This window comes from Phyllosticta citriasiana (genome assembly GCF_038021145.1).
Source record: "Phyllosticta citriasiana strain CBS 120426 chromosome Unknown IWZ02scaffold_21, whole genome shotgun sequence".
In the NCBI taxonomy this organism is placed as follows: domain Eukaryota; kingdom Fungi; phylum Ascomycota; class Dothideomycetes; order Botryosphaeriales; family Phyllostictaceae; genus Phyllosticta; species Phyllosticta citriasiana.
This window is the reverse complement of record NW_027117298.1, coordinates 310,056-337,426: the sequence shown is the minus strand read 5'-3', so window position 1 is coordinate 337,426 and position 27,371 is coordinate 310,056. Positions and strand designations below refer to the sequence as shown.

General features: G+C 56.6%; 9 protein-coding genes across 9 annotated transcripts; 5 read left to right on the top strand and 4 right to left on the bottom strand.

Moving 5' to 3' along the window:
* The first annotated feature begins 1,309 nt into the window (after positions 1–1,309).
* On the top strand, positions 1,310–3,486 carry IWZ02DRAFT_153382 (major facilitator superfamily domain-containing protein). The gene is made up of 2 exons (XM_066761964.1): positions 1,310–2,637; positions 2,706–3,486. The coding sequence occupies exons 1-2, from the start codon at positions 1,609–1,611 to the stop codon at positions 3,441–3,443; spliced, it is 1,767 nt and encodes a 588-aa protein (XP_066617819.1). The 5' UTR covers positions 1,310–1,608; the 3' UTR covers positions 3,444–3,486.
* Positions 3,487–3,889: 403 nt separating this feature from the next.
* On the bottom strand, positions 3,890–4,707 carry IWZ02DRAFT_386928 (putative ubiquinone biosynthesis protein Coq7; the record flags this gene model as incomplete). Its single annotated transcript, XM_066765502.1, has 2 exons — positions 3,890–4,423; positions 4,477–4,707. The coding sequence occupies 2 exons, from the start codon at positions 4,705–4,707 to the stop codon at positions 3,890–3,892; spliced, it is 765 nt and encodes a 254-aa protein (XP_066617818.1).
* A 242-nt stretch (positions 4,708–4,949) lies between these two features.
* IWZ02DRAFT_465448 (plus-3 domain-containing protein) lies at positions 4,950–6,465 on the top strand. The gene is made up of 2 exons (XM_066768457.1): positions 4,950–5,505; positions 5,557–6,465. Exons 1-2 carry the CDS (start codon positions 5,264–5,266, stop codon positions 6,401–6,403), a joined length of 1,089 nt encoding a protein of 362 aa, XP_066617817.1. The 5' UTR covers positions 4,950–5,263; the 3' UTR covers positions 6,404–6,465.
* A 1,760-nt stretch (positions 6,466–8,225) lies between these two features.
* Positions 8,226–8,983, bottom strand: IWZ02DRAFT_437650 (uncharacterized protein; the record flags this gene model as incomplete). Its single annotated transcript, XM_066766646.1, has 2 exons — positions 8,226–8,503; positions 8,566–8,983. The coding sequence occupies 2 exons, from the start codon at positions 8,981–8,983 to the stop codon at positions 8,226–8,228; spliced, it is 696 nt and encodes a 231-aa protein (XP_066617816.1).
* Positions 8,984–10,932: 1,949 nt separating this feature from the next.
* Positions 10,933–15,304, bottom strand: IWZ02DRAFT_153247 (uncharacterized protein). The gene is made up of 6 exons (XM_066761961.1): positions 14,581–15,304; positions 14,285–14,519; positions 14,153–14,230; positions 13,610–14,102; positions 13,122–13,224; positions 10,933–13,069 (listed from the first exon to the last, which is right to left on the bottom strand). The coding sequence occupies exons 1-6, from the start codon at positions 15,112–15,114 to the stop codon at positions 11,201–11,203; spliced, it is 3,312 nt and encodes a 1,103-aa protein (XP_066617815.1). The 5' UTR covers positions 15,115–15,304; the 3' UTR covers positions 10,933–11,200.
* Positions 15,305–16,001: 697 nt separating this feature from the next.
* On the top strand, positions 16,002–18,725 carry IWZ02DRAFT_153254 (Sec1-like protein). Its single transcript, XM_066761962.1, has 5 exons — positions 16,002–16,335; positions 16,391–16,613; positions 16,664–17,046; positions 17,099–17,945; positions 17,999–18,725. Exons 1-5 carry the CDS (start codon positions 16,284–16,286, stop codon positions 18,612–18,614), a joined length of 2,121 nt encoding a protein of 706 aa, XP_066617814.1. The 5' UTR covers positions 16,002–16,283; the 3' UTR covers positions 18,615–18,725.
* Positions 18,726–19,147: 422 nt separating this feature from the next.
* IWZ02DRAFT_153256 (CASC3/Barentsz eIF4AIII binding-domain-containing protein) lies at positions 19,148–21,595 on the top strand. Its single transcript, XM_066761963.1, has 2 exons — positions 19,148–19,916; positions 19,980–21,595. The coding sequence occupies exons 1-2, from the start codon at positions 19,261–19,263 to the stop codon at positions 21,406–21,408; spliced, it is 2,085 nt and encodes a 694-aa protein (XP_066617813.1). The 5' UTR covers positions 19,148–19,260; the 3' UTR covers positions 21,409–21,595.
* Positions 21,596–22,908: 1,313 nt separating this feature from the next.
* IWZ02DRAFT_153189 (uncharacterized protein) lies at positions 22,909–24,080 on the bottom strand. Its single transcript, XM_066761959.1, has one exon. The coding sequence runs from the start codon at positions 23,727–23,729 to the stop codon at positions 23,013–23,015; it is 717 nt and encodes a 238-aa protein (XP_066617812.1). The 5' UTR covers positions 23,730–24,080; the 3' UTR covers positions 22,909–23,012.
* On the top strand, positions 23,639–27,367 carry IWZ02DRAFT_153233 (Oxysterol-binding protein-domain-containing protein). Its single transcript, XM_066761960.1, has 2 exons — positions 23,639–24,063; positions 24,135–27,367. The coding sequence occupies exons 1-2, from the start codon at positions 24,028–24,030 to the stop codon at positions 27,240–27,242; spliced, it is 3,144 nt and encodes a 1,047-aa protein (XP_066617811.1). The 5' UTR covers positions 23,639–24,027; the 3' UTR covers positions 27,243–27,367.
* Positions 27,368–27,371: the final 4 nt, after the last annotated feature.

Here is a 27,371-nt window from a genome sequence, read left to right as displayed (position 1 = left end):
CAAAACTCGGTCAAAAAACGGTCATCATCGAATCATAGGATTGCTTGGGATCTTGGTTGCTGCAGCTTAGCGCCAAGGATGCTCTTGTTAAGTCGTTCTTTTCACAGTTTCCGGAAGAGCTGCGTTTTTGTCGCCTATGTCCAAGCTGCGTGGGAAATCAACAGAAGCGGGACAGAACTTGCCAACGACTCCAAGTTGCGCGGTGCTCCCGTTGCGCGCTGTCACGCGCGGCGCTCGACACTGAACTCCAACATGGACTGCTGGCTCTTTGTCAGGCACGCGGCTTGAAGGATGGCGCGTGGTCGAGGCTGGCCGAGGTATTTAAGGTGTCTACTTTGCTTTCACTCCTTCAACCTCGACCACTCTGTTAGGAAATACATACTACTTCTAAAGACCATGTGGTCGCTGGTCGCAAAGGGAATCATGAGAATGACTTGAAATTCTTTGCGCGTTCGTGCGTCCGACTCTCTCACCCCTATCTATCCTGCTATTTTCGACTTTGCGGGATGACAAAATGGCGATGGTGTGCGCTGCTGTGTCGCGGTGAAGAGTATCTTCTTCTTCCAGATGTGTTGTCGCCTCTACATACAGTGCGCTTGCAACATCCAGCGATCGCTGCTTTTTATTTGTTATGATCGCGCTCCGCTCCAGCGAAGGTCAGTCAGTCTTCTGTTGGAGATTGCCGCGGTAGAAAATCTCTCATGCTCTGCATTTTGTTTCCGAGATGCTAAGTCGTTGGAGTACTACTACCACATTTCCAAGCGTGTAATCAAAGTCAAGCTCGCTTGGTCAACCCGATTTGGTAACGCTCGTTGCTTGGGCGAGCTTGTCTCGACACTTGTCAATTCGCAACGCATCCACAACTGCCGTCACTCATTCATCCATCTTTTGAATATCTGGTCGATGACCATCGGATGCTTGGGTTTCCTGCTTCTCCACAATGACATTTGACACCTTGACAGGTATCGAGTTTCGGAGGCCGCCAGTCATGCCACTCAGCCTGTGAAGGGCAGGAGACGGGAATGGAAACGGCTGGCCATTCGGGACGCAAAACCTCTACTAAGCCAACAAGTCGCCGTTCAGCCTCCTCAAATTCGAAAATCACGAGCAGTCTGTCGCTGACGCGTCTAAGTGCCCAGCTACTTGCGCTCAGGTTTTCCATCTTCCAAACTGTTCACAAGTGGTCTCTCCTCGAATCACTTCCCTCAATCTCAAGAGCAAGGGCTATTGTGGCGTTGGGGGTCTATTATTCTCCATCCAGCCAGTCACAGAAGAAAGCCTCACTGTGGAATCAGTTGGCGGGGAAGACGTTTAACATTCTTTGGGCGATCTGGCTCTGACTTTCGGAATGGATGCCCCTCTCTCCAAGTTTCGGGAGGGATTCCAGCGTCTGTGCTGCCCTCTCGCCGCCCACCCAGAGGCTATATAGAACATGTCGAACCCTGCGCGCACCCTCGACGGATGCACGGATGCCAGTGTGACCATTCTCTTTGACCCTTTGCAGCAGCGTCACGGGCTGTGGTTGCGTGGCCCAAGCTCACTTCAATATACAACCACCACAGCTAACCACCTCACTCTAAGCAACGCAATTGTCTGTACACAGCAATCATGCGGCATTCCTCCTGGCGCTCGGTGAGCGTCCTGCTCACCCCAGGCGCCCCATCAAGATCCAACTCCAAATCGACCGTCAACACCAGTGACGAGCCAACGCCGCGGATTGAGGTGACAATACCCACGCCTCAGCTCGACATTCCCCTCCCAAAGAGACAGTACGACGACACGTATGGCGATGACCACTCTGGTCCGGCAAAGCCCAACCGCACGTACCGCATCCACGACATTGAAAAGACGAGCAGCGAGAACGGCCTCTTCCCCGCCTCATCGTCAGTCTACTCGTCCGCAGGCAGCTACTCACCGCCCATCAACGCCTTAGCCGTGCGGGCCCCAGACGGTGGCGGCGTCGCATGGGCCACAGCGCTGGCCGGGTTCCTTGTCGCCTTCAACTGCTGGGGGCTCAACTTTGCATTTGGGGCGCTGGAGCCATGGTACCGCAACACGCTGCTCAAAGACCACGCCGCGTCGCAGATAGCGTGGATCGGGTCGACGCAGATGGCGCTGCTGTTCCTCGTAGCGCCGCTGGCCTCGCTGCTCTACGACTACGGCTACTTCCGCTTCCTGTTCAACGGCGGCACCGTCCTACTGCTCGGCGCCTGTCTGGCCACTAGCTGGTGCCGCACTTGGGTTACGCTTTTTGTAGCGCAGGGCCTCGTTACCGGCATTGCGAACGGCATGGTGTTTTGCTCGGGCGTCCGCGTGCTCATGGGTCTGTTTGACAAGCGGGTCGGTCTGGCGTTTGGCATTGGCGCCATGGGCGCCAGCGTCGGCGGCATCGTCTTTACGCTCGCCGTCCAGTATCTGCTCCCGGAGACCGGCTTTGGCTCCACATATCGCGTCCTCGCGCTCATTGTGCTCGTCACGATGCTGTTCCCGACGCTGGTCGTCAGGCCGTGGGCAGGCGAGTCCAGGACAGCAAAGGAGAAGGTCCGGCTCGGTGTCGTGTTCTTCGACGGCGCGTTCTGGGTTATGATTGTCGGCATGTTCTTTGCCTTCTGGGGACTTTATTTCGGATACTACTACGTCAGTGCCCTTCTACTCACACAGGTCCCGTCTTCTCGGAGCATCTCCAGCTGACCTTCTCTCTTTAGATAACGTCGTACGCGGCCGCATCCCTCGGGCCCTCGACCGCATCCCACACAAAAACAGTAACAACATACCTCCTAACCATGCTCGCCGCCAACCTCCCCGGCCGACTGCTTCCAGCCTTCCTCTCCGACACGCTGAGCGGGCCGCTCAACGCGCTAGTCCCGTGCGCCCTCTCCAGCGCCGTGCTGCTCTACAGCTACATCCCCGCCCGCTCATCCTCAGCCGCGCTCTACACCGTGTCTGCGCTGTACGGCTTCGCCAGTGGGGGCATCATGAGCCTCTACGCCGCCGTCGGACGGCAGTGGGACGCCATCCCCATCCCCAACCCCGCTTCCTCCACCACCAGCACAACAACATCCGTCGCCGCGCCAAACGCCTCGTCGACCAGCATGCCCAGCTGCAACCCGAACAGCTACATCGAGCACGTCGACTTCGGCTCCAGACACTGTGGTAATATCAGTGTTACGCCGCTGCCACTGCCCGCTGCTCTCTCCCCCGCTTCCCACAACACCGCTGCCCCGCTGCGCACCGCCATCGTGCTCGTTGCTGCTGGCTGCGCGGCGCTGACCGGTCCGCCGCTTGGTGGCCATTTGTTGGATATAGGGCGCAAGCGAGAGGGCGCGCGGCCCGACGCGTTTGTCTTCGCGTTGGTGTGGGCGGGCGGCAGCATGGCGGCGGCGGCGTTGTGCTTTGCGGCTGCGAGGGTCATGAGGGTGGGGTTGAGGTGGGCGAGGGCTTGATTTGCTGTTGCTTTTGCAGGTGACGAGCAAGGGAGGGTATGTTTTCTCTGTCATTGATGGGTTTGTGAATGTTGTGTTTTTCGGGCTTATGAGGTGCGGTGGAGGTCGGAGATGTGAGACCGAGGCGGGTGAGGTGGGTGAATATTGTTGCTGTTTCTTTGGTGATTATATACCCGGTGTTCATGTGCGCCGGAGGTGTTTGTTGTTTCCCAGATTGACTCGATTGGTAATGCCCTTTGCGAATGGAAGTATTGACAGTAAATTCTTTTGCAGAGCATCCAAGTCCTGAAGTATCCCGAAGCTCTTGACTAATCGTAAAACTCTAGAATCGGGTTGTGAGTCGAGATGCCACCCAAAAGACAAACTCCAATGACCGGGCAAAAAGGGGGTCTGAGCCATGTTTCCACTGAACGCCACTAGACAATGATTGGCCAAAATTATTTCTCCTAAGCCTTCTCCGTTAACCAGATGGCCGCCCTGCAGCCTCCTCTAATAACGTTGGTAAGTAGCTCGTAGGGACGGGCCTCCTTTGCGTCATTTTCCACCGCGTGGTCCAAATGCTCGAGCTCCTCGTCTCGTATGCGCCGTAAGTTTGTGAGAAGTTCCTTCAGTTCAGGACCCAATTCTTCTCCTTTGGCCTCCAGTTGCTTCTCCCAGTCAAGGAGCTCGGCGACTTGCTCGTTGTAGTGCTGCCCTATTTCCGTCTCGACCGCTTCTGTGCATGCCATGGCAGCTTCCCGCCCCATGACGCCAGTGCCCCAGCCAAGAAGTGTTGACGCGGCTGTCCAGACAGGATACATGACTGTGGGACGGATGCGGTGCTTGGCGAGTAGATGGTTGAAAGTGTCGAAATGCCCTCGCTCTTGATCCAGCATGTGCTTCATGAGTGGGCGGAGATGGGGATGCGAGCGGACAATGGGCGGCGTCTGGGAGAGGTAGATGAGGACGGCAGCAAGTTCTCCTGCTTGGTTGACTCGCAGCTTGGAAACCGTTAGCATTGGCAATAATGCAGGGATGATTCTGGCAAACTCACGGCGCCATCCAGAAATTCCTTTTGCTCTTTGCTGAGCGGTGTTCTTCTGGACGTCTCTGGCGATTGATAGTCATGGCTCGAGATCTGTTCCACCTGCGGCGCGGCAGCTGTCGAAGTATAGCGCTTTGTTCTTGCGCATCGTACGAGTGCTCCTGTGGCGGCGAATTCTAATGCGACTGGAAAATGCGGATGGAGGGCGCGAGCAGCCGACTTGCAAGATGAGGAAAACATGTTGGGAAATCTATGCTCAAACCGAAGAGACGAGAAGGGAATTCGAGGTGAATAAGAGGGATAGCAATGGTGAGGTCAGAGACACTTCACAGTAGACTTTGGCCTGAAATCGCCAGGGATCGGCGGCGCGTTTCCTTGCGCACGGACCCAGGGCATCTGCACCGCTGATTGCGTCACACGTGATCCGAGCCCTGCCGATGCACTTCCGGAGTTTTTCCATGTCGCATAGCCAAAGACCGCGACTGCTGGCTCACTTCGACCTGGACTTCGTCTTCGTCTTCTAGCACCACTGCCACCACCCGCACAGCCTCCGCCTCTCTCTATCCATCCAGCTCTCCACGACTGTTGCGCTCTGCCGCTTTCACCCCCTCACCCATCAACTGGTACGCGTGGGCCATCAGACACCGACGCGCCGCCAGCAGCCCCCAGCTCCAGTTCTCCTGAACCGCAAGGCCACGTTCAGGACCTCCGCTGCTACGTCTCGAGGACTTAACGCCAATTCTTTCTTCACTTCTCTCCGTGTTCTTCTCTCAACTCGTCGCTCTTGACAACCACCATGTCTGACGACGGTCTCGACCTTGATGCTGAGCTCCTCGCCCTTGCTGGCGATGCCGCAGGTGACGAGGAGCAGGATGATGCCCTTCAGACTCGCCAAAGCCGCTCTCCATCTCCACGTTCTTCACCACAGCCATCCCATCGACACAGTTCTCCAGAACAGTCTCCTCCGCGCCGAAAGACGAAATCTCGCAAGACTGGGGGCCGTCGTAGGAAGGATGACAGCGAAGAAGAGGGCGAAGCGTGAGTATCTTGCCAAAGAACTCTTTCAACACCACGGCTGATGAAGTCAAGCTCTGATGGAGCCTCCTCGCAAGACTCCCTCGGCTCCGGCGCGATGGACGAGTCTGATTCCGATGCTGGCGCCGATTCTGGCCCGGAAGACAGTAATCCTTATCCTATCGAAGGAAAATTCACATCGTACGAGGACAAGGCGCGAATCATGGCTTTGCCTGAGCTCGAAAGAGAATCCATCCTGGCCGAGCGGCTTGCAGAGATGGAACGTCGCACTCAGGACATGAACATGATGCGGCTCATGGCCGGTCGACAGGCAAAGGAGGACAAGAAGCGAAAAGCGGGAACAGCAGACCTGGATGAGGACCAGCGCAAGAGCAGCAGGCAGAGGGTTCGGGGTGGCGACGAAAAGCTGGCAGCCTACAAGAAGCAGAGGGAACAGACTTTTGAGCAAAGGAATCGTCGCAACCGCACTCGTCGGTCTCCTTCTGTTGCGAGCGAGCGTCATCAGTCTGACCTCGATGCCGAGGGTGACAGCGACGTTGAGTGGGATGAGCGTCGCAAGTCTCCTGCTCGCGATGAGCCTCCCGCTGAGCTGAGAGACTTTGAACGCGTCCGCGTGGGAAGGTCCAACTTTTCCAAAGTCTGTTTTTACCCGGGTTTTGGCCAACACCTCATTGGTTGCTTTTGCCGTGTTTCCATCGGGCTGGACAAGTCGACTGGACAAAGCATCTACCGGATGTGTCAGATCAAGGACTTTACTGAGGGCAATCCTTACACGATGCAAGGCTCGACTGGCAAGCCCGTCAAGACTGATCAATACGTCTTGGTCACATTTGGCAAGGCTGAGAAGGAGTGGCCCTTTATCATGTGCTCGGACTCGAGGTTCACAGAGGTGAGTCGATGAGGACATGCTCCTGAAGGGTGCCTGTGCTGACGTTTACCAAGACCGAGTTCGAAAAATACAAGCGGACATGCGAGGCCGATGGTGTCAAGATTCCAACACGGTCAAAGCTGAACAAGTATCTCAACGGCATCCACAGTCTGCTAGAACGCCGTTGGACCGACGAGGAGATTGCCGAGAAGCTTCGAAGGCAAAACAAGTACGCATACGATATGACCGCCTTGACACGCAACACCCCCGTCGTTCCCACCCGTGAGCTCAAGTTGCAGGCACTTAACAAGAGCATCCGCAAAGCCAACCGAGATGAAGTACGCAACGCTCTCACAGCCAAGGCCGTCGAAAAGGCTGCCGCAGCCGAAAAGGCACGCTTGGCTAAGCTGGAAGAAGAGCAGGCCAGAAAGGTCACGGGTGACCCGCTCTTCGACGGCAGTGACATCAGCAGGACTGGTACGCCGTCGCAGCCTAAGAAGGAGAAGAAGGAGCGCAAGGGCATTCCGACGTTTACGAAGAAGACCATGGACGATGAGATGATTGGCTCCATGGATCTCGGCATCGATGTTGAGATTTGAGGAGCGTTTTTGGCCGGGATAGGATCAACATTCACTGGCCTAGGAGTTGGCGTTGCCTGGTCAAGAGGATAAGTAGAGATTCACAACAGTCCAGAGCAGATTCGAGTTTCGAATGTTCGATGGCGTGTTGGACAAGATAGCCCCTCCTCTCCCTGCTCCGTCGCTGCTGTGGGAAGAAAGGCGGCTCTCGATTCATTAATTCCAACGATAGACTGATGGCTGATGCTCTCACGGGTGGTCCCTTTTCCACAGAATGAGCGAGCGTTTAGAACGGCCGAAAAGTGCACCATCGTCGTGCACCGCACGCATCTTTAAGGCAATGAAGCTGGTGGTATTTCCATTCGGACAAATCTTTCTATCAACAGTGATGCTCCGCAGTGTCCCAACTCCCTGTTGAACCAACCGCACCACTGTACTATTCCGGGAAACGTGCCTCAAACATTAAACCCCATGACGAAAGAAGCTCGAAATGTCGACAACCCGATTTGGTATGCCATGCATGCCCTTCGCATGGCCAGAATGAGAAACAGAATTCAAAGAGAAGGAAAAAGATGGTCTCGAAGAAAGCAAAAACCTCTCGTCTCGAAACGCCGTTCGCCAGTCCATCCATCCGTCCCTCCCTCCCTCCCTCAATCCATTTGCGCGTGGACGCGTCTCCTCGATGCCATCGGGTAGGCGAACGAGATTGGGCTGCTTCGTTCGCACGTCGTTCGGCTGCTCCCTTATCTGCCTCCCTGCCTTCTTCCCGTCCCTCTAAGCATTCGTCCCACGGCCTCCGCACGTACTCTCCTCCCCCTGTCCCTCCCAATCCACCAAAACCCGCCTGGCTGGCTCGACCTCCTCAACCGCTCTTCGCCAACATGCGCGGGCAAACTTCCCTAACACCACGCGCACCCGCCACACCGCACGTGGCCGCAGCGGCGGGCGTCGCAGCCGGGGGCGCGGGCGGGATGGTACGCGGCGCAGCGGCAGCATTGCCATGTTTGCTGTGTTTGATGCATTTGCTGCGGCGGTGAGAGGGCGAGGGAGTGAGGTTGGTGGCGCATGAGGAGAAGGGTTTGGGTTTGGGTGTGCGGGAGAGGGAGAGGGAGGGGATGGGGATGAGGAGATGTTGGGTGCATGGTGGTGGTGGTCGACGTTGGTGCTGGCCCGTCGTCGTCGTCGTCGTCGTCGTGGTAGTCCAAGGAGACCGACGGGATGGATGGGTTGAAGAAGACTTGAGAGTGAGTGTCCAGTGTCGACAGTGCGGATTCGAATCAACTCGTCTTGTCGTCTGCGTCGTAACCAAGTTCGTCCTCGTTGTCGTCGCCGTCTGAAATCGCGATTCCTCTCCTCTTCACAGCCTTTCTTTCCCGTCTTTCCCTCGCTCTTCGACACTTCCCTTGCTCTTGCTCTTCTTCTCTTGTCTTCTCTTCTTTTCTTGTCTCCTCGCTTCCTCTTTCGTCTCCCACGCCGTCAACGACGTGGCTGTGTTGATGATGAATAACAGCAGCAGCAGCAGCAGCAGCAGCAGCAGCAGAAGCGAGCGAGCAAGCTAGCAAAAAGCAGCGGTGACTCAACCAACAGTACGGTATTTAGTAGTCTGTCGTCACACACGGTAAAAAGTCGCAGTAGTGGTGGCGCGCCTGAGGGGAGTCCTAATGTCGATCAGGGACGCACGACGAATGGGTTTGGCCGGGCCGGACGAAGGTGGCTGAGTTTGGCTTTTGGGCGGGCGAGGGCCGAATAGATCGTTGGAAGCAAAAAATGTACGGCGTGCAAGTGATTCGTTGGGTTGTTGCCGTTGGATTTGGAGGGAGGAGGCCGTGTCGGTAGGTAGAGGCGGGCTTTTGGCTGGAGCACCTCCACAACGATGATGAAGCGAGGGGAGTAGGTAGCTAGGTAGGTAGGTAGGTATTCGATGTAGAGAGAATAGAAAGAGTAAGGAAGAGGAGTTGGCGATGTGGTACCAGTAGGCATTCAATGAAGAAGATTCCTCATCGGCAACCAAGTACTTCTCCCCCTTCTTATCCATCCGGAACGCCTCGAGATGTATACAGGTCAGGTCGCGCTCCTACATACACCCACAGCATCAAGATTAGCAATTCGTAGATCAGATCAGACCGTGCGCAATAGCCATCCAGCCAGCCGGGCGAGCGCCTTCTCCATCCATCCATTCACGATGCGATAGGTGGTGTTTGCTTGCTTGCTGCTCTCCGTCCACCCATCGTCTGCTCCGCCGCCCGCCGCTCCATCATGGTTGCGTCAGTCAGGCAATCAAACATCGATGGGCCGGGCCGTCAGAGCCTCAAAGCATCCGCATCATCGCCTCTGTCCCGGTGCGCGGGTCGCGAATAGCGGGTAGCGGGGCGCGGCGGGAGTGAGCGCGTCTATCCTTTCATGCGTGGTCCGTTGCATGTCTCGTTCGGTTGGCTTGCCGCCGTAACTGGCTGACTGACGCGCGCATGAGAGACTGTCGCTGCTGCAAAAAGAAAAAAAAAAAAAAAAAAAAACAAAGGCGCCGCCGTCCGTCGGCAAATTACTCGTCTGTCGTTCGGATGGCAACCGAAGCATGTTGTGGTGGAGAGACAGAAACGGTCATGGGCACGGTTATTTAGGTTGTTGGTTTCCTGGCCGGCCGTGTGGGAGATGATACAGCACGTTGAGACAGACAGACAGACAGACAGACGGGAGCTTAATTTTGGGAACAGCTCGCTCGCTCGCTGGCTCGCCTACAGACAGACATCTAAGACAGGACAAAGCGAGACAAGAGGTAAGACACGTCAATGCGCGCGTATGCGCGGTTGGTCTATATTTGCTTGGTTCGGATCGACCAACCGAGCGCTTGTTGTCTTTTTCGAGTTGGCAGTATCGTGGCCGTGTGCCCAGGATAAAAAATGGTGTGATCAAGTAGATTGTTTTGAAAATGATAATGGCGGTCTGATTGTGTGATGGACCCCAGATGGAGATGATTATTACGTAGTGCTGCCTTTCTCTCCACCGCTGTGTCTAGTTCGTTTGGACGTCTCATGCCGCATCTTCGATGCAAATTGAAAATCCCAAAGATAAATCAATCTCAACAGCCAACGACAAACCCAAAGCCAGAATCCGTCCACCTATTGCCTACCCATCACCTCCATCTCAGGCCCGTCATCCCGTCACCCCGTCATCCCTCTTGAGTAGAAAGCGAAACGAGGTGGAGCAAAAGCAATAAAACGGCGCGATCAGAGGGAAAAGCACAAAAACTCCGACTCGGCCCCATAACTCAATGATTGTCATCATCACCTTGTTTTTCTTTTGCTCTACTTACTTCTTTTTCATTTTTTAGAATTTTTTTCGCTCTTTGATGAGGTGCTTTCCGGTAATCGGACACCAGGCTCGGTTTCAAACGAGCCAGTTGACTTGCTGACTTGCGGCCTCAAAGTTGCACGTCTCGACAACGGATGGATAGTGCGGTTTGTTCAAAATGGGCAAACAGCGGCGCTGGAGACTCGGGTAGCCGTTGCGGTAGATCATTAGATGATAGACAGCGAAAACGCGAGGAAGCAGATGGCAGGGCAGAAGCAGAATGCCATTATGCACGATCGAGACCTAGATACCTTGTTTTCTCTCAGGCAATCCATCCACCGTCCCTCTCACAAGTAGCACTGAAAAAAAGCCATGCCCTCCACGCCTTCGCAATGCTTCTCCTCCCGTCCGTGTGTGTCCGTGTATAAATACATGCCCGTCATCGAAGAACCAGCCAGAAGCCAGAGAGAAGAAAAAAGAGCCTCACCGTCCATTCAAATCCCATTTCGTTCCGTTCCGTTTGGTAGTGCCATCGCTTGCCATGCTATGCCGTGATGCAGATGAAACTGGGAGCATTCGCGAAAGAGCAAAAAAAGCAAAAAGGGAGCAAAAGAAGTGAAGTGCAAAGCAGCAACATGAGCAGCATGCGCCCAACTGCAGCGAGGCGGTTGGGTTGTGGGAGGTCTCTCCTTCGCCGCGCTGCTGTCATCTGCTGTGTTGGTCCTCAACAAGGAAGGCCGAAGCCACGGACGAAAAGCAAAGCAACCATGCATTCGACCTCCGTTGTAAGGGGGGGAAGGGGGTGTCGTCGTTAGCGAAAAGGTCGTTCGTCGATTGTAGTGTACAAGTGATTTTTGTGGGTATCCTCGTCGAACAATCCCCTGGGCTGTAGCAAAGCCCGCCATCAGAAGCAAATAGCGCGTCGAGTCTTCAGTCTCAGAGAAGCAAGAAGAACGATGGCGCCTCATTCGTGGAGGTAAGTGCACTTATCACCCTTGATGCACTTCCCCTCCTTCCAAAAGCGGCAAGGCAAGATGAATTGCGGCGGCTGGTACTCGCCATTGGGACCACGGCCACCGCGCCACTTTTTGCCCTTCTTGAAACCGCCGTCACGCCCGTCGTTGTTGCCGTCACGACCCCGCTTGTTGCGCTCTTCGTCAAAGGTTTGCTGCTGCGGAGGCAGCGAGCTGCCCGCTGCCGCTTGCCCTTGCGGGGGAGTCGACACACCAAAGCTCGGAGCGGCACTGAGGATGGCACCGAGGTCGAGACCGGACACGTTTGGCATGGCGGGCATCGAAGTCATGTTGGGCATGGGCATGTTGAAGAAGGGCGCAGCGGGCTGCTGGGGCGGCTGCTGCGGATGAGACGGCATCTGCTGAGACTGCTGCGTATTCATGTTGCCTAGACTTGCGAGGATGGCTTGAATGTCGAGTTGCGCCGGGGCCGGAGCCATGGCTTGGGGTTGAGCGGGCGGCTGCTGTGGTTGACTAAACATTGAGAATGTCTTTTCCAGTTCGGTCGACGGCATCGGGGGTTCCGGTTGCGAGGCACTCGGCTCAGATTGCTGAGAGGTGGATCCATTGATGGCTGCGAGAATGCGCGAGATGTCGGGGGCTCCAGGTTCAGCGCTTGGAACTTCAGCGGCAGGAGCAAACTGTGGCGCGCGTTGGAGCACAATGTCTGGTGGAGTACCAAACAGTAGAGGCTCCTTCTGCTCAACCTCCTCAGCAGGTGGGTCACGCGGATTCGGTGGCACGTCTGCTGATGACGTGTAAAACACGAGCAAGGTGTTGGCCTCGTGCTGCTCTTGAACCGCCTTTTCTGGACTCTCCGGCTTCTGCAATCCTCCGCCATAAGGCTCGTAATTCTTTTCCTTTTCATTGTGCGGAACGTTGGTGAAGTCGACAAACGAGGGGCAGGACCATGCTCGCAAGTCCTCCTCGCTTGCTCTGTCTTCATCCTCGTCGAGATCCATCATGTCTTTATGTTGCTTGAACATGCGACCTTCGCCACCGACGTCGTCAACGTCCCGAACCATGGCTGCGTCGTGACCAAGTTCCTCCTCCGGATCATGCGTAAAGAGCCGCACAGACACAAGCTGACCAGCGTTTTCATGATCCACCCACTTGACCTTGAGCCTACGTCTTTGCTCCTTGCGCAGACGCTTGGCTCTTTCTTCCTCCGACTCGGGCGGTCGATTTTCTTCTGGTTTGGCCACGGGCTTTTCTTCCTTTGGTTTGGTTAGGTTTGCCATGGTTTCCGCAAACGAGAAGCGCGGAGCAGCTGGAGCCGGCGCAGGCTTCTTGGCAGCAGCTCCTGTGGCAGTTGAGGCAGGCTTTTGGCCGTTTGTCATGGCAGACTTTTTCGAAGCTGATTGAAGTCCGGGAAACATGCTGGGCTTGGGTGCCATTTTCGGTTTGCTTGCTGCCGAAGCCGCACCGCTTGATGAAGTCGGCGCAGAGGCTGCCACACCCGGCTTCTTCACTCCTGATGCAGAGGCAAGCTTGGCTGTCGCTGATGAGGCGTTGGTGGACGTCACGGTCTTCTTGACCGGAACGGCCGAGGCACCATCTGCGGGACGTGGGCGCTTGACGCCCGCGACAGTGGAGGGTTGCGAGTTTCTGCTCGCCTCGGGCTCCTTTTTGGTCTCTTCCTTTTTGGAGTCTTCAGAGTCGTTGTCGTTCTTCTTAGAATTTTCTTTTGCCCGTGCAACGATTTTGTCGGCCAAAAACTTGGTACGGTCATCCCCGCGAGTGAGGTACCGCTTTAGAGCGCCGATGAGCTTTGTCTTTTCAAGATTTTCGTAGAGAATGTTCTCACAACGACCGAGCAACTGGGAGCTTGTCAATTCAATTGTATTTGCATGTGACGGAGCACAAAAATACCTCAAGAATGGCCCTAGAGAAGAGGTCGTTGTATTCATTGTCTCTAATCCGGTCTGCCAAAAACTGGTACGCAGCGAACAAGAAGGCCGTATTTGCCCCGAGCCTGAAAGGGAAAATTAGTCGGCGCACGAATCATTCTTTGCCATTGCCCGCGCATCATAAACATGGTAGGGCGCATGAGAGAGTATTTGGGGAGATGTCAGACATGGTTGGCGCTAGCCGCCACAGTAAATCCCATGCTGCACCTGGGCACGTGACAATGCCAAGATGATGCAAAGCCGCGCAGCACTCAAATCGGCTGCCGCGGTGTTTGTCATCCAGAAGGCCCCCGCACAAACTACAATGTTGCACGTCAAGCCCTAATCAACGGGAAAACTATTGGCTACGCCAAGTAATGCCCGCGACCATATTCAAAGCGGTAGGGCAACGTTGGAATGAGTTGGGACGGGGTATAGGTGCCTGAGGAGTTTCACGGGGATGCTACTTACATTCGGATGACGCCTGGATGTCCATACTGAAGAGCGCACTTTACGGCCATCTCCATCTGGTCACGTTGATCCTTGACTCTATCTCTGAGTTGATCAAGGTCCCGCATCTTCTTCTGCTCTGCGTCCTTGAGTGATTGCTGATCACCCTTCCAACGATTGCGGATGGTCGACAAGATTTCCCAGTAATCCTTGAGGGCTTTGCGAATCTCTGCTACAGTTGCCGGCAAATTCCGAGGACGCCACAAGGCTCTTATGGTATCATAACGCACGCGCTGGAGCGTCTCTGTAGGGCGCACGGCAGGGAGAGGAGAGGGTTCTGGGGTCTCATCATCAGACGAGTCGTATTCAGAATCGTCTTCAGACGTCTCTGTTTCCGAAGAGGAATCGGTCTCATCCTTGATGAGCGCAGGAGAGCCGGTTCCAGATGGCGACTTTGTGCGCATGAGCTTCTCGGCGGGGTGCTTTGCTTTTTTGGACGCCTTGGTGATTTTCCCTGGGAAATGTTAGCGCGTCCTCGAGTCGATACAGCGTCGAAACTAATACCGGCCAGTCTTGCGTCGCTCGCAGCGATCTTCTTAAGCTCGTTTTTTGATCGACGGGGCTGATAGACGGGCAGGGCGGCTTCGAAAGAATCAGTATTGTCGGGAACTTGGCTGCCGGGCACTTCTGTCTTACACTTCATGGTGGGAAGGTCGAGGGCATTATTGCCAATGTTGACAAAGTCGTGGAGGCGCGTCGAGTCGGTGGCTTGCTGAAGCGCATCGTAATCGACAACCAAAAAGTTGCCACGCTGGACCGGCTTCGGAGCCGCAGGAAACTTGACTGCAGGTGTCGAAAGAGTAGCATTGGTGGTGGGAGGAGTGTGAGAGTAATCGCGGACCTGGCTCGGCACGCTGGGCTTTTGTTGATGCTGAGAGTTGAAGTTAGTGGAAAAGGAAGAAGAGGTTGGGATCGAGAGAAAAACACAGTACCTGGTAGTGGGCGCCGTAAGGCGACTGCACAGACTTTGGGGCACCAAGGTTTGTCTGCGAGTTGGCATGTGGCGGAAACATTGGGTTTGCAGAGTCGTATGGTTGGTCAGGGGCGGACGAGTCTGTCATGAGGGCGGGATCCAGGGCACCTTGCTGCTGGTGGTTGTCGAATTGCTGGCGGATGGCGCCATGATTGGCGACGGGCAACGACTGATTTTGAAAAGACGCAGGACTGCCAGAGAAGTCACGTCCGTAGAGGGCATTGGAGTCGAAGGCGGCAGGCAGGGTTTGCTGTTGATGTTGCTGCTGCTGCTGCTGCTGCTGCTGCTGCTGCTGCTGCCACGAGGATCCAGGGCGGGGCACGTTTTGCGGCGGCTGCTGGGTGATGTTGTTTTGGAACTGGCGTTGGTCATGGGTCCAAGCAGCAGGCTCGTAAGGCTGGCCATCATGAGAAGAGGGTTGGAACAAGTTATTATGGTAGCCAGCAAGCTGTTGGCCTTGGTGTTTATCGAGGTGCACGTGATTGGAAGCCATTGTGGAAGGGGATAATTGACCCAAACAAGGCTAGCGTCGGAAGGACGGAATGACGTCCGATTGGCAGTGATGCGCGAGTCGGAGCAGACACGCAGGGCACTAGGCGGAAAAGAGCCAATTTGGCGGTCGAAGAAGATGTGGTGAGGAGACGCCGAAGCCCGCTCGCTCAGTGGCTCTGCAAAGCCAAAGAAGGCCAGCCCCCGAATGCGTACCGTATCCGTCCCCGGCTTGTCAGAGGGCCGCCCTGCAGCTGTCTGTCTGTCTGTGATTTGGACTTGGCCCGCCTGCCGTTCAGCTTGTGTGCTTGCTTGCTTGCTTGCTTGCCTGCTCGTCTGCTGACTTGTCCCCGTTTCTCTCTCTCTGTCTCTGTGCCGACGACGATGATCAGAGGGAAAAAAAGCAACGAGCGATCAAATCCTGGCCCAAGCAGCCTCCGACGCAAACGAGTCTTGTTGCGCGACAGTCGTCGCTATGCTTGGTTTTCCGAAGGTTGCAGTTTCAACAGCTGCTGCTTGAGAGAATCGCCCGACACATACAACGCACAGCGACGCGAGTCTGCTTACCGACCAGACTTTGCGCGTGGTGATGCGTTGCTGCTGCGATGAGCGACCGTCACTTCAACTCTGCCTCCAGCGATGCGAAAACCTTTCGCCGCCTTGGTCAACCCTTTCCTCCAGAGCCAGTTATCTGGCGGGGCACCACAGCAATCGAAGAGTTCACTTATGACGGGAGTTACGCAAGGGAAGGGGAAGAAGATGAGGATGCCGCCATGGATGCGATGATGAAAGGGAGCTGAAGCCTTCAGGTATTTGAAGGGGCGAGGGCGGAGGTGTTGGGGAGACGAAGAACATCAACGGGCGGCTGACCAGACAAGAGTCCAAATAGCCCGCCGCGCCCACCCGCACGTGCCCCCCAGAGCTAGGCCCGATCGAGCGCCCGCGACCTGACTTGCCTGCAGGCTGCCCGGCGCATCACTGCACCATCCTGGCGCCGTGGCCTTTCGACCTCTACCTTACTGCATACCGACTGTACTTCAATCAAGCTCCAATCTCTCACGCCCTCCCTCTGGCCTTTGCTCGCCCTCGCTCCCCATCTGCGCATGCTGGAATCCTCGATCCCTCGCGAAAGCTAGCAGCTGCCGCGCTGCTCCCCCCAGCCCCATCGGCGCCATGGCCGCTCCCACCACCTCCGCCTACCACAGCTTGAGGGACCGCCAAGTTGGTATGATGACCCAACGCGCAGACTCGCATGCCCGCGTACTAACACGCGCCTGCAGCCTCCATCGAGAGGATCCTTAACCTAAACCAATCTTCCGAGCAAAACGCAGACGAACACCACGACTCGAACCCCAACGGACTGCTGCCCAAATCCACTCCTATACTCGATGCGAATGGCCAGCCAATCTGGAAAGTCTTGGTGTTTGACAATCTGGGGAGGGATGTGATCAGCAGCGTGCTGCGGGTCAATGACTTGAGAAGCTGGGGAATCACGATACACCTGTAGGCACTCCTGCAACTGCTTGCCGACAATTGTTGACACTGTGCGCCAGCAACATCAACACGATCCGCCATAGCATCCCCGACGTTCCTGTAATCTACCTTGTCGAGCCGACCCCTCAGAACCTTGACCTCATCACATCCGACCTGGCCCGCGGGCTCTACTCCCCTGCCTATGTTAATTTCCTCTCTTCGATACCCCGTCCGCTGCTCGAGGACTTTGCCGCCAAGACAGCCGAGCATGGAACAGCGGAGCAACTTGCGCAAATATTCGACCAGTATCTCAACTTCATCGTCTCTGAACCCGACCTATTCAGTTTGGGCATGGGCAAGGAAACGTACTGGACTCTGAACAGCGCTCAGGTGCAGGATGACGTTCTCGACGCTGCTGTCGAACGGATAGTGAGTGGCTTGTTTAGCGTGGTGGTCACGATGGGTGAGCTTCCTTCTTCGACAAAGCAAACGAGCTGCCTGGCTGACAACCCCAGGCAACATTCCAATCATCCGCTGTCCCAAAGGTGGCGCAGCGGAGATGATTGCAGCCAAGCTCGACCGCAAGCTCCGCGACCACATCCTAAACTCAAAAGACAATCTCTTCTCCGGCGCAAGTCACAAAGGGTCGGCAGGTCACGCGCCTTCGTCGAGACCCGTCCTGGTCATTGTGGACCGCAACGTCGATTTGATTCCCATGCTGTCACACTCCTGGACTTACCAATCACTCGTGCACGACGTGCTAAAAATGCACCTTAATCGCATCACCGTAGAATTGCCAGTGGACGAAACCAATCCCTCCAAGGGAGTGACCAAAAAGTCGTACGACTTGAATGCCAACGACTTCTTTTGGTCCAAGAATGCGGGCGCCCCGTTCCCAAATGTTGCCGAAGCCATCGACACTGAGCTGCAAAAATACAAACAGGATTCGGACGAAATCACCAAAAAGACGGGTGCCGCTTCGTTGGACGACCTTCAAAATGATAGCAGTGCGTCTGTAAAACAGCTCGGCGCCGCTATCACCCTGCTGCCGGAGCTGAGGGAGAGAAAGGGACTTTTGGATATGCACATGACGATTCTCACTGCGTTGCTCAAGGCTATCAAGGATCGCCAGTTGGACAACTATTTCCAAATAGAGGAGAATATCACAAAACATTCCAAAAGCCAGATGTTGGATCTCATCAAAGACAACGAAAAGGGCAATGATCCGATGGACAAGTTGCGTCTCTTCATCATCTGGTTCTTGAGCACAGAGCAAGAAGTCTCGCGGACGGACATGGAAGGCTTCGACCAAGCACTACGAACGGCAGGGGCCGACACGGCATCGCTGAGCTACGTCAAGACGTGAGTTTGGCGTTCCCTGGGGAAAAAGGTTCCTGTTTACTGACTGCCTGCAGTGTGCGAGAAATCACGCGCATGACAATGATGTCATCGGCGCCGTCGCAGCCTGCCCAGTCGTCGGCGTCGAGCGACCTCTTCCGCGGCTTCAGCTCCCTCTCCAACCGGCTGACGGATCGCTTCAAGGATGCTGGCCTTGGTTCCAACTTTGAAAACCTCGTCTCGGGCGTCAAGAACTTTTTGCCAGCAAATAAGGATCTGACTTTAACCAAGATTACCGAGTCGATTATGGATCCGCAAAACGCATCGTCGTCTGCCATAGCAAAGACGGAAAACTACCTCTACTTTGATCCGCGCAGCGCCAATGCCAGGGGAACCATGCCTCCAGCCAGCCAAGCGCGGAACCAACCAGGCAGTCTCGGCGGCGTGGGCCGGGGCATCGAGGCGAGCTTTGGACAGAGACGACAGGGATTCAGCGAGGCCATTGTCTTTACGGTTGGCGGTGGCAGCATGGACGAGTACGGCAACTTGCAAGAGTGGGCCAAGAGGACGAGCGGAGGAGGTGCACCGGGTGCTGGGCCCAGAAGGAGAGTGGTGTACGGCAGCACAGAGCTTGTCAATGCCGATGACTTTATCAACAGCGAGCTGGCAAAACTGGGCAGAGAGAGTACGTAGAAACGCGCATGGCGGGCGGCAAAATGCAAGCAAGCTGTGTCGATGCTACGCTACGTGCTACATGTACTTTGTGTGTGACGCGAATGCTCTGACTCGACCGAGCAGACAGAAATGGGAAATGCGAAGGTCGAGCTTCTTGGCTAAGAATAGGTACAGCACCGGCAAGCGTCCGTGCTAGAGCTAGTGAAGGTCGCTGGAAGTTTGACGTGTGGCCTATCACGATGCAGAGACGGAGGGTTGTTGGACGGTGGGCTTGGAGCAGTCAGCCACACGGCACCTCAGCCAAGAATGCAGCAAAGCTGTCGGGCTGGACAGACAGGCGTTCGAGAAGATTCGCGGCAACGGCAAGCAAGCAAGTGAGTTGGTGGAAAATGAATGCCTGTCAACTAAGGTCAGGTAGAGAAGTACATGTAATGTAGGTAGGTACCTACATAGGCTCAGGCCATCTCTGCGGTGCAGTCCGGGTGGTGCTTTCAGCCATGTCATGATTCGCCAAGACTCTGTTGCTTCGACCGGACGTCCAACGGCCATTTCTTGAACGGGCAAGGCAAGGCAGAACGCCAACCCCAACTCCATCCCAGCAACACGCTCACCTCCGCCCGCTCTCCACGCCCTCGCCCCCCTCCCCTTCTCACTCACGCTCATCATGGCTCCCCCTCGCCGCCGCACCAATCTTCTCAGACGGCGCAGGCGTGACGCCGAGGACGATGAGGGGGCCACCGAGCGCGCCGACGACTCGCAGAGCGAGGCTTCCTTCCTCAGCGACGAGGACCAAGACGCCGACGCCAGCGACCTCAGCGACGGCGAGTCTGTCGCCACGCGCAACGGGAAGAACAAAGTCTCCTCCAACCCTTCGGCCGCCCCCGCCGCTTCGCCTGCGCCGACAGCTTCGTTCGCTCCCGCTTCCGACACCGACGCCATGATGAACGGCATGAGGGCCTCGCACGACGCCGCCCAGGCCGTCGACTTTGACAAGCTTGGAGACGACGCCCTAGACAATGCTCAACACGAGCCAGCCCCGACCACTGCTGCTGCCGGCGTTACACAAGCTCCTCCGACTGGTCAGCAATCGGCGGGTGCGAGCTCGACGAAGCGACTCGAGACTCCCGCAGAGCGCAGAAGACGCGAGCACGAAGAGTACAAGAAAAAGCGCGACGAGGATCCGGCCTTTATCCCCAATCGTGGCGCCTTTTTCATGCATGACCACCGCTCGCCCGGTGCTGGGCCCAACGGATTCAAGCCATACGGCAGAGGGAGAGGCCGTGGCCGAGGAGCTGCTGGCGGTCCCTTCTCGCCTGCAAGGTACCTTCACCCCATACTATTCCATCTGCACATGAGTCACCGGGACTGACTTGATCTTCAAAGCTTAATGGCACGAGAAGATGCCGCAACAAGCGCACCTTGGACCCATGACCTCCACGAAACTCTCGAAGAGTCCCAGTCTCAGCCCGCCGCTGCTCCCCCTACCTACGACCACCATCTTTCAACCGACCTAACGCAACCGCCCAAGCCCTCTTCGCAGAATGCATCCACGATACCTCCCGTCAAGTCCTTTTCGTCCACGAAGCTGGTTGGAAACGCTCGTATCCGCGTGTCAATACCTGGCATTAAGGCGCCGATTTACTTCTCCGAGGTGCCTATCCGCGAATACACAAAGCTCCCCAACCACCGCCCCCCGCTGCGCCGAGACAAGCCCGTCCGCATTTCTCTGCCAGAGCAACCGCCGCGCTACATATTCCCTGCCACGGAGCGATCTTTCATCTTCATTCCCCGTGCATTGAGACCGAACCAACAAGGATTTGGAAGAGGACGGGGACGTTTTGGCTCGTATGGGGGTTTCTCAAGCAGAAGAACAAGCGCATATGGCGGAAGCGTATACACCCCAAGCGTGCTTAGCAGACGCTCATCTCTGGCAAGAGACTATCGCGCCGATGGTCTTGTCTCGCCGGCCGGATCCATCATGTCGAGGCCCCCGGGTGCGCCGATGGATCCCAACAGGCCCGTGGTGCGACTCCCACCTGGAGCACAGTCTATCCCATCAGGGCCACCGAGTCAAGCAGCCTCCGTACACGGCGGAGCTACGCCAGCTTTCAACATGCCGCCTCAGCAAGTTTACCCCTTGCCACAACGACCAACCTACCGGGAAAATTGGGGTGCACCTATACCCATGCACCAGCCGAAGCCCCAGAAACAAGTGTCCATGGCCGGCATCGAATCTCCCGCAAATCTGGCTGTCCACGCTCCTCAACAACAGGAGCAAGTGCCCTTTCACCAGCAGGTTCCTCTCAATCCCAATGGTGCTCCGCCTCCGCCATCTTATCCTGCCCACGTCTCCACCGGAACCCCCCTTTCCAACATCCCAGAACGTGCAATCCATGCGCAACCATTCCAACCCTACCAACAGCCGGGATACGCTCCCCAAGGATTCGCAGCACCAGCCTATTACTACCCACCCGCTCCTGCTGGACAATACCCGCCTGGCTCGGTTGTTCCCATGTTCATGGCAAACCCTCCGCAAGGCGGCTATCAGGCTCCGGCCGCCGTCCCTGCGAGCGTGCCCGCCCCAGCGCCTGCAGGTCCAACGACTCAGGGTGGCATGGTGGCGCATGAGCAGAATGGCATGGTGTATTACTACGACCCGGGCCAAATTGCTTACGCCGCACCCGTGGAAGGGTATCCAGCACCCGGAAACTACACGGTGCCTGGAATGGGTGGGATGATGACGCCCAGTCCTGACGGCTACTACTACCCCCAAGTGCCACCTGGTGGAATGGTCTACTATGCCACGCAGTGAGCCGACCGGGCAGTCGAGGTCGTGGGGACGTGGCTTTGGATGTGACTGGCTGGCGTTTGGGATTCCTTCACCCTCCTTTTGGTGCTTATCAAAAATCTGCTCTTCGTCGACTACCCACCTCTTGCCCGACTTTTCTCGATTTTCATGTCTTTTCAGCAGGCTTAATGCAGGAGGTTTGCGACATCATCAATGCTCAGCCTCATTTTACTTCATCTGCAGCGATGCACTGGTTTCAAGATGCCCCGAGCCTGGTTTACTTTTTGGCTTTCTTTTTATTTCACTGTCTCGGTTTGTGCTGAGATTGTCAGTTTTTGATTTTTGCTCTAGTTTCTCATTTCAATTCTTTCTGCGGCGAGTTGCGGCCGCGGTACGCCATGACGGCAAAGGAGATCGAACGACATGGTTTTCTCGGACGAGTCACTCCTTCCCCTTCTTCGAACATGTTGCACCGCTTTTGCGTAAGACGACGCGAGAAGCGCTCATGGGCTTCTTCCATTTGTTCATTCCACCATTTCTCTGACGTGTGTTGTTTCTTTTTCTTCTTCGATACGTAGGCTTACTTGCTTGTTTTACACTATCTCATTGGTTCGGAGCAGCGAGCGAAGGAGCACTGGCGATTGGTCTTCTATTCACTGTTTCATTGCTTGCCTTTTCCATCTCTTTTTCCACTTCTCCGTCTTCTTTCCTTTTGCTTGCGGGGGTGAAACGGTGTTGCTTTCATGCTAATTTGGCGTCGTCTCCTGGTTCGTTATTGATCATGTCGGATGCTTTGAGCGAAGGAGGGGTTGATGACAACAGTGACATGGCAAAGCTTCAGTCCGTGGGGGACGCAGCGGCGCGCGAGTTCTTTCAGCAGCAGCAAGCCGGCATCAGAGCGGACATGGCCTTTCTCCAGTGGTTTGCGAACGGAAGCCGTCGAGTCTGGCTTCAAGAATTGTTGCAGCTGGTGGGTGCTCGCTGTGGACTTTCGCCTCTCTTTCTCCCGACAGAATTACTTCCTTTTTGAATCCAACGTATCAAAATGGAGCAAGCTTTGACGTGTCATACTGTGTGTCGACGAAACAAGCACTTCCATGAGCCCTTGTCCTTAGTCATGACCCTTCTCACGCTTCTCCCCCCCCCCCCCCCCCCCCCCCCCCCCCCCTTTCCAATTCTCTGTTGCCTAGCCTGGGGAAACAGACGGACGGTACCATAATTTAGGCAGGCAGAAATATACTGCTTCTTATACATTCGAACATGACTGGCGAACACGAACACTAGCCAACTACCTACGCGACGCTGACGTTGTCGTTGCACGCTTTCATATACTTAGCCGAGTCCTACTCCTCTGCCAGCAGCGAGACAGCATGACCTTTGCTCGGCATCCACAAAAGAGCGAGTGAGCAAGTGAGAGAGTGGCTGCACTGCTGTCTATTTGTCGGATCGGGTGGCTGGGTGGCGCACCGTGCTCGTGCTCGTGCTCGTGCTCGTCCGCCCGCCTGTCCGCCGTCCGTGCTCTGCTGTGTTGGCATGGCGTTGGCGGCGGCGGCGGCGGCGGCGGCGGCGGTGGTCGTCGTAGGGAGTCAGTTGCGTATGTAAGACAGACCAACGCGAGAAGAATTGACTCACTGACGTGATGTCAGATAGAAAATGGCCGGGGGATAAGTAAGTGCTGCTGGGAGGGAGGAAGGGGAAAACAAGAGAGAACGAGAAAAAAAAAAAAAAAAAAAAAAAAAAAGACACCTGGGCGGACGGGAGAGAGACGGCAGCGCTGGGTCGGTTCGGCGCTGGGCTGGCTCCGTGAGCCGGTCTTCCATTGCCGTGCGGTGGATGCCCTGGTTCCTGGCCGGGCCTTGTACATACGTCAGGGGTGCGCCGAGCAGAGCAGATGGCGGGTCAGGTCGGAGGCGGCGGAGTGGGGCTGGGATGGCACGGCGAGCGTGGGACGGGACGGGGAGGCGGACGGAGACGGGAGCGAGTGGATTGAGGCGCTTGACTGAGGTCTTGTGGCTACGGAAGACGTGGGTGACTTTGTTCACATCGGAACGGGGGCACCGGACGACGACGAGGACGAGGGGTGGTGGGTGAGTGACGGGGAAACATGCAACCAACAACATTACCGAGGCAGCAAACACGTTCGAACACGTCTCCATCAACCACCTAAATCTATGACATAGATTAGATGATGCTGACCTGACGCTCCGGCCCGCGCTCAAGCTTCGAAACCAGGGACAAAACATCCTGATCCTGGAGCTCGAGCTCGAGCTCCATTTGCTACAGTACATCTCTCCCCCTTCCGCTCCCACTCGCCGACGCCCGCTCCTCCCCATCTCATCCATCATTCATCCCCCCCTTTGACCTTTGGATTCCTCTGTTCCTGTTCTCAACATTCCCACCTACTCGCTGACCACGACGCCCTGCCCTACCCTACCCTCTCCTCTCCTCCGCCCCCACCAAGACCCTGACCGCCTGCCTCCCTTACTCCCGACACCTTGATCCCTAGTCCATTGGCTCCGACCATGTCCACCTAGCCTTTCTGGTCCTGTCTTGAGCGCACCACCTCTGATATCGCTCCCCTCCCCAAAACCAAATTCTCACGCCCATCTACAACTTCTCTATCCATAATCTACTCCTGACACCATGGCGGGAATGGAGCAGCTGCAGATACATAGCAAGGTAAGACGCTGGGCACCAATCCGCAGCAAATCCAAGCAGCTGTGAAATGACACGCGTACGCCTTGTGCTAGAGCTATCTTGTCCGCTGGATCAACGTCCCCGCCGGACACTCCATCTCGTGGAGCATACAACCCCACAAGAAGTCGCTCAACTTTGGCATCTTCAAGCACCCAGGCACCAAGAACGGCGAGGCTCCCAACCTACCCTCGACCGCGACCGCCGCCATTACCGACGCGCCTTCGACAGCCACCGGCGGCGATGCCTCGTTAGCGACAGACAATCGAAAACGAGCCTCGAGCTTAGGCGCGCCCCCTGGCGTCAAGATATCACAGAATGACCGAACACTGGTGTTAGAAAAGCTGTCAAGTATAGGCTTGAAGCCCGTGGCGTGGAAGGGCAAATGCGAGGCCGACAAGGTGTCCATGGGCCGCTACGACGTGCCCGAGGGCGAGGGCGGAATGTACGGCCTCGTATTCGACAACACCTTTAGCAAGCAGGTCGCAAAGACGGCCACGTTTGTGCTCATGACGCACCCGACCAACGCGCCGCCCAAGTCGGGCCACCACCTGCACTTTTCGCACGCCGTCAGCGGCAACACCGGATCCAACAAGTCGTCGCCCAAGTTTGCCCCCGAGACCAACTTTGGCGACTCGACCGAGAGCCTGTCGCAGGACCAGGTCGCCGCGGATCCGAGGCCTAAGAGCAGACACATTGTCGAGGCGACGACGCCCGGTGGCAGCTTGTTTTACACGGGCGTCTTGCTCAAGAAGAGGAGGAAGAGGAACCAGGGTTACGCGCGACGCTTCTTCAGCTTGGATTACACGTCCAACACGCTGTCGTACTATCAAAACAGACAGTCGTCCGCGCTGCGTGGCGCCATTCCGCTATCCCTGGCCGCAATTTCCGCGAACGAAAAGACAAGAGACATTAGCGTCGACAGCGGCGCCGAGGTGTGGCATTTGCGCGCCAACAACCAAAAAGACTTTGAGGCGTGGAAGGAGGCGCTGGAAAAGGCTACCCGGCAAGCGAGCCAGATTCCAAGCGCAGAGGCCAAGGAATCGCAGGGATTCGAATGGCCAACGGATCCCAAGGTCACCACCGAAACAGACGAGCGCGACTGGGGCCGCGTGGAAGCGCTCGTGGGAAGAGTGTCAGGGACCAGGGACGCGGTGAGGAGGTTGGCCAAGGATACGGATCCAAAGGGTCCGCCGCCTACCCCTTCCGCCGCCAGCAGTGTCAAGGGCAGCAGCGCCTTCAGCGGCATGATTAGTCCCGCCCTGGCGAGCCCGAGCGACTCGGAGTCGGCAGAGTATTTTAAGGATGATTCGGACGCCAAGTCGGAGAAGAAGAGCTCCGCGTTTTGGAAGAGGAAGCCGAGCGCGTCCACGACCGGCGCGACTTCTGGTCTCTTTAGGAGGAGCGTTTCGGCGCAGGTCCCGGCCTCTGGCAGTGTGCTCCCTGTCCCCCCGCTGCCGAACGGCGTCTCCACGTCGACCCTGAGCGTTCAGAACCGGCCTGGCAGCTCGCGCGCTCCGGTAGACGAGAGCATCCATGAAAATGTCATGGCTATCCTGCGCGACTTGGACTCGGCCGTAGCCGAGTTTTCTGCACTGCTCGCCGAGAACAAGGCCAGGCGCACCCCTGCCACGCCTGCACCCCAAGAGTCGCGCAAGAGCATCGATTCAGCCTCGGACGAAGAGTTCTTTGACGCGACTGGCGGCGACGAGAAGGATAGCACACGTAATTCAAAGATTCTCACCATCCGCCAAGACAGCGACGAGCCGGCCGAGGGCGCTGCGGATGAGGTCTCTGACGGCGAGTCTGAGGCTAGCAGTGAGGGAGAGACTGTCGGTGCCTTTGATAAGGGCGCAGACGAGCCTGGACTGCTGCCGTCGAAGCCCAAGACGCTGACGCCTTTGCCGCTTGAAAGGGTCTCGAGGAGGGACACTGTGCCGCCGTCCAAGCTCGCGCCGCCCAGCCTGATTGCGTTTCTCAAGAAAAATGTCGGCAAGGATCTGAGCACTGTAGCCATGCCCGTGTCGGCAAACGAGCCCACGTCACTACTTCAGCGTGTTGCGGAGCAGATGGAGTACAGCGAGCTGCTAGACAAGGCGGCGACTTCTAGTCCAGACGACGGCACTCGTATCCTCTACGTCATGGCTTTTGCCATTTCGTCCTTTAGCAACAACCGTGTCAAGGAACGAGCCCTCCGCAAGCCGTTCAACCCTATGCTTGGCGAGACGTACGAACTCGTCCGCGAGGATAAAGGGTTCCGGTTCCTCGCAGAAAAGGTCTCTCACCGACCAGTCCGCATGGCCTGCCAGGCCGAAGCCAGCAGCTGGACTTTCCTGCAAGCCCCGATGCCGGTCCAAAAGTTTTGGGGCAAGTCTGCCGAACTCAACACTGATGGCCGCGCGCGCGTGTTCCTCTATCCACCCTACTCGCCCGAAGGTACCGTCGAGCACTACAGCTGGACCATGGCGACGTCGTTCCTGCGCAACATCATCGCAGGCGAAAAGTACGTCGAGCCCGTCGGCACCATGACAGTCGTTAACGAATCGACGGGCGCCCGCGCCGTCGCCACGTTCAAATCCGGCGGCATGTTCGCGGGCCGCTCCGAAGACGTCTCAGTGCAGTGCTTCGCGCCGGGGCAACCGCACAATTCGGCCTCACCCCTTCCGCTCGGCCTCGTCGGCAAGTGGACGCAGGAGCTGCGCTTCACGGTCAACGGGGCGCCCGACGCGTCGCGCAGCGAACCGGCATGGCGGGCGGGCGCGCTCGTCGACAAGCCCGAGAAGCGCTTCGGCTTCACAACTTTTGCGGCGGCGCTCAACGAAATCACGGCCGTCGAGCGCGAGCGGCTGCCGCCGACGGACTCGCGGCTGCGGGCGGACCAGCGCGCGGCCGAGGAGGGCGACCTCGACGCGGCCGAGGCGCTCAAGGCGCAGCTCGAGGAGCGCCAGCGCGAGCGCCGCCGCCAGATGGAGGAGAAGGGCGAGCAATGGCAGCCCAAGTGGTTTGTCAAGGTTGGCGGCGGCGGTGGCGAGGCCAGCGAGGACGCTGGCGGTGATAGGGAGGAGTGGAGGCTGAAGGGGGGTCGGGATGGGTATTGGGAGGAGAGGGCGAGGGAGGATAGGGAGAAGAGGTGGGAGGGTGTTGTTAATGTGTTGGAGTTGTAGTTGGTGTCGTGTGAATGTCCGTGTGTTTGAGCGGATGGGTTCAGCGCTGGATTGATAGCATTTGCATTATTGATGAATCAACCAATGGGTTGATGGGCCTGTAGCATAGTAGCCAAGCAAGCGTGTGTT

Coding starts and splice junctions, on each gene's coding strand:
- IWZ02DRAFT_153247 (XM_066761961.1), bottom strand. CDS start 15,114: ATGGCTTCCAATCACGTGCACCTCGATAAACACCAAGGCCAACAGCTT. Junction 14,231..14,284: donor CGACCTTCCCACCATGAAGT/GTAAGACAGAAG, acceptor ATTCTTTCGAAG/CCGCCCTGCCCGTCTATCAG. Junction 13,225..13,609: donor CATCCAGGCGTCATCCGAAT/GTAAGTAGCATC, acceptor TTTCCCTTTCAG/GCTCGGGGCAAATACGGCCT.
- IWZ02DRAFT_153382 (XM_066761964.1), top strand. CDS start 1,609: ATGCGGCATTCCTCCTGGCGCTCGGTGAGCGTCCTGCTCACCCCAGGC. Junction 2,638..2,705: donor TTTATTTCGGATACTACTAC/GTCAGTGCCCTT, acceptor TTCTCTCTTTAG/ATAACGTCGTACGCGGCCGC.
- IWZ02DRAFT_153256 (XM_066761963.1), top strand. CDS start 19,261: ATGGCTCCCCCTCGCCGCCGCACCAATCTTCTCAGACGGCGCAGGCGT. Junction 19,917..19,979: donor GGTCCCTTCTCGCCTGCAAG/GTACCTTCACCC, acceptor TGATCTTCAAAG/CTTAATGGCACGAGAAGATG.
- IWZ02DRAFT_153233 (XM_066761960.1), top strand. CDS start 24,028: ATGGCGGGAATGGAGCAGCTGCAGATACATAGCAAG. Junction 24,064..24,134: donor AGCTGCAGATACATAGCAAG/GTAAGACGCTGG, acceptor GCCTTGTGCTAG/AGCTATCTTGTCCGCTGGAT.
- IWZ02DRAFT_153254 (XM_066761962.1), top strand. CDS start 16,284: ATGGCCGCTCCCACCACCTCCGCCTACCACAGCTTGAGGGACCGCCAA. Junction 16,614..16,663: donor TGGGGAATCACGATACACCT/GTAGGCACTCCT, acceptor ACTGTGCGCCAG/CAACATCAACACGATCCGCC. Junction 17,946..17,998: donor TCGCTGAGCTACGTCAAGAC/GTGAGTTTGGCG, acceptor GACTGCCTGCAG/TGTGCGAGAAATCACGCGCA.
- IWZ02DRAFT_153189 (XM_066761959.1), bottom strand. CDS start 23,729: ATGATGGATGAGATGGGGAGGAGCGGGCGTCGGCGAGTGGGAGCGGAA.
- IWZ02DRAFT_465448 (XM_066768457.1), top strand. CDS start 5,264: ATGTCTGACGACGGTCTCGACCTTGATGCTGAGCTCCTCGCCCTTGCT. Junction 5,506..5,556: donor AGCGAAGAAGAGGGCGAAGC/GTGAGTATCTTG, acceptor GATGAAGTCAAG/CTCTGATGGAGCCTCCTCGC.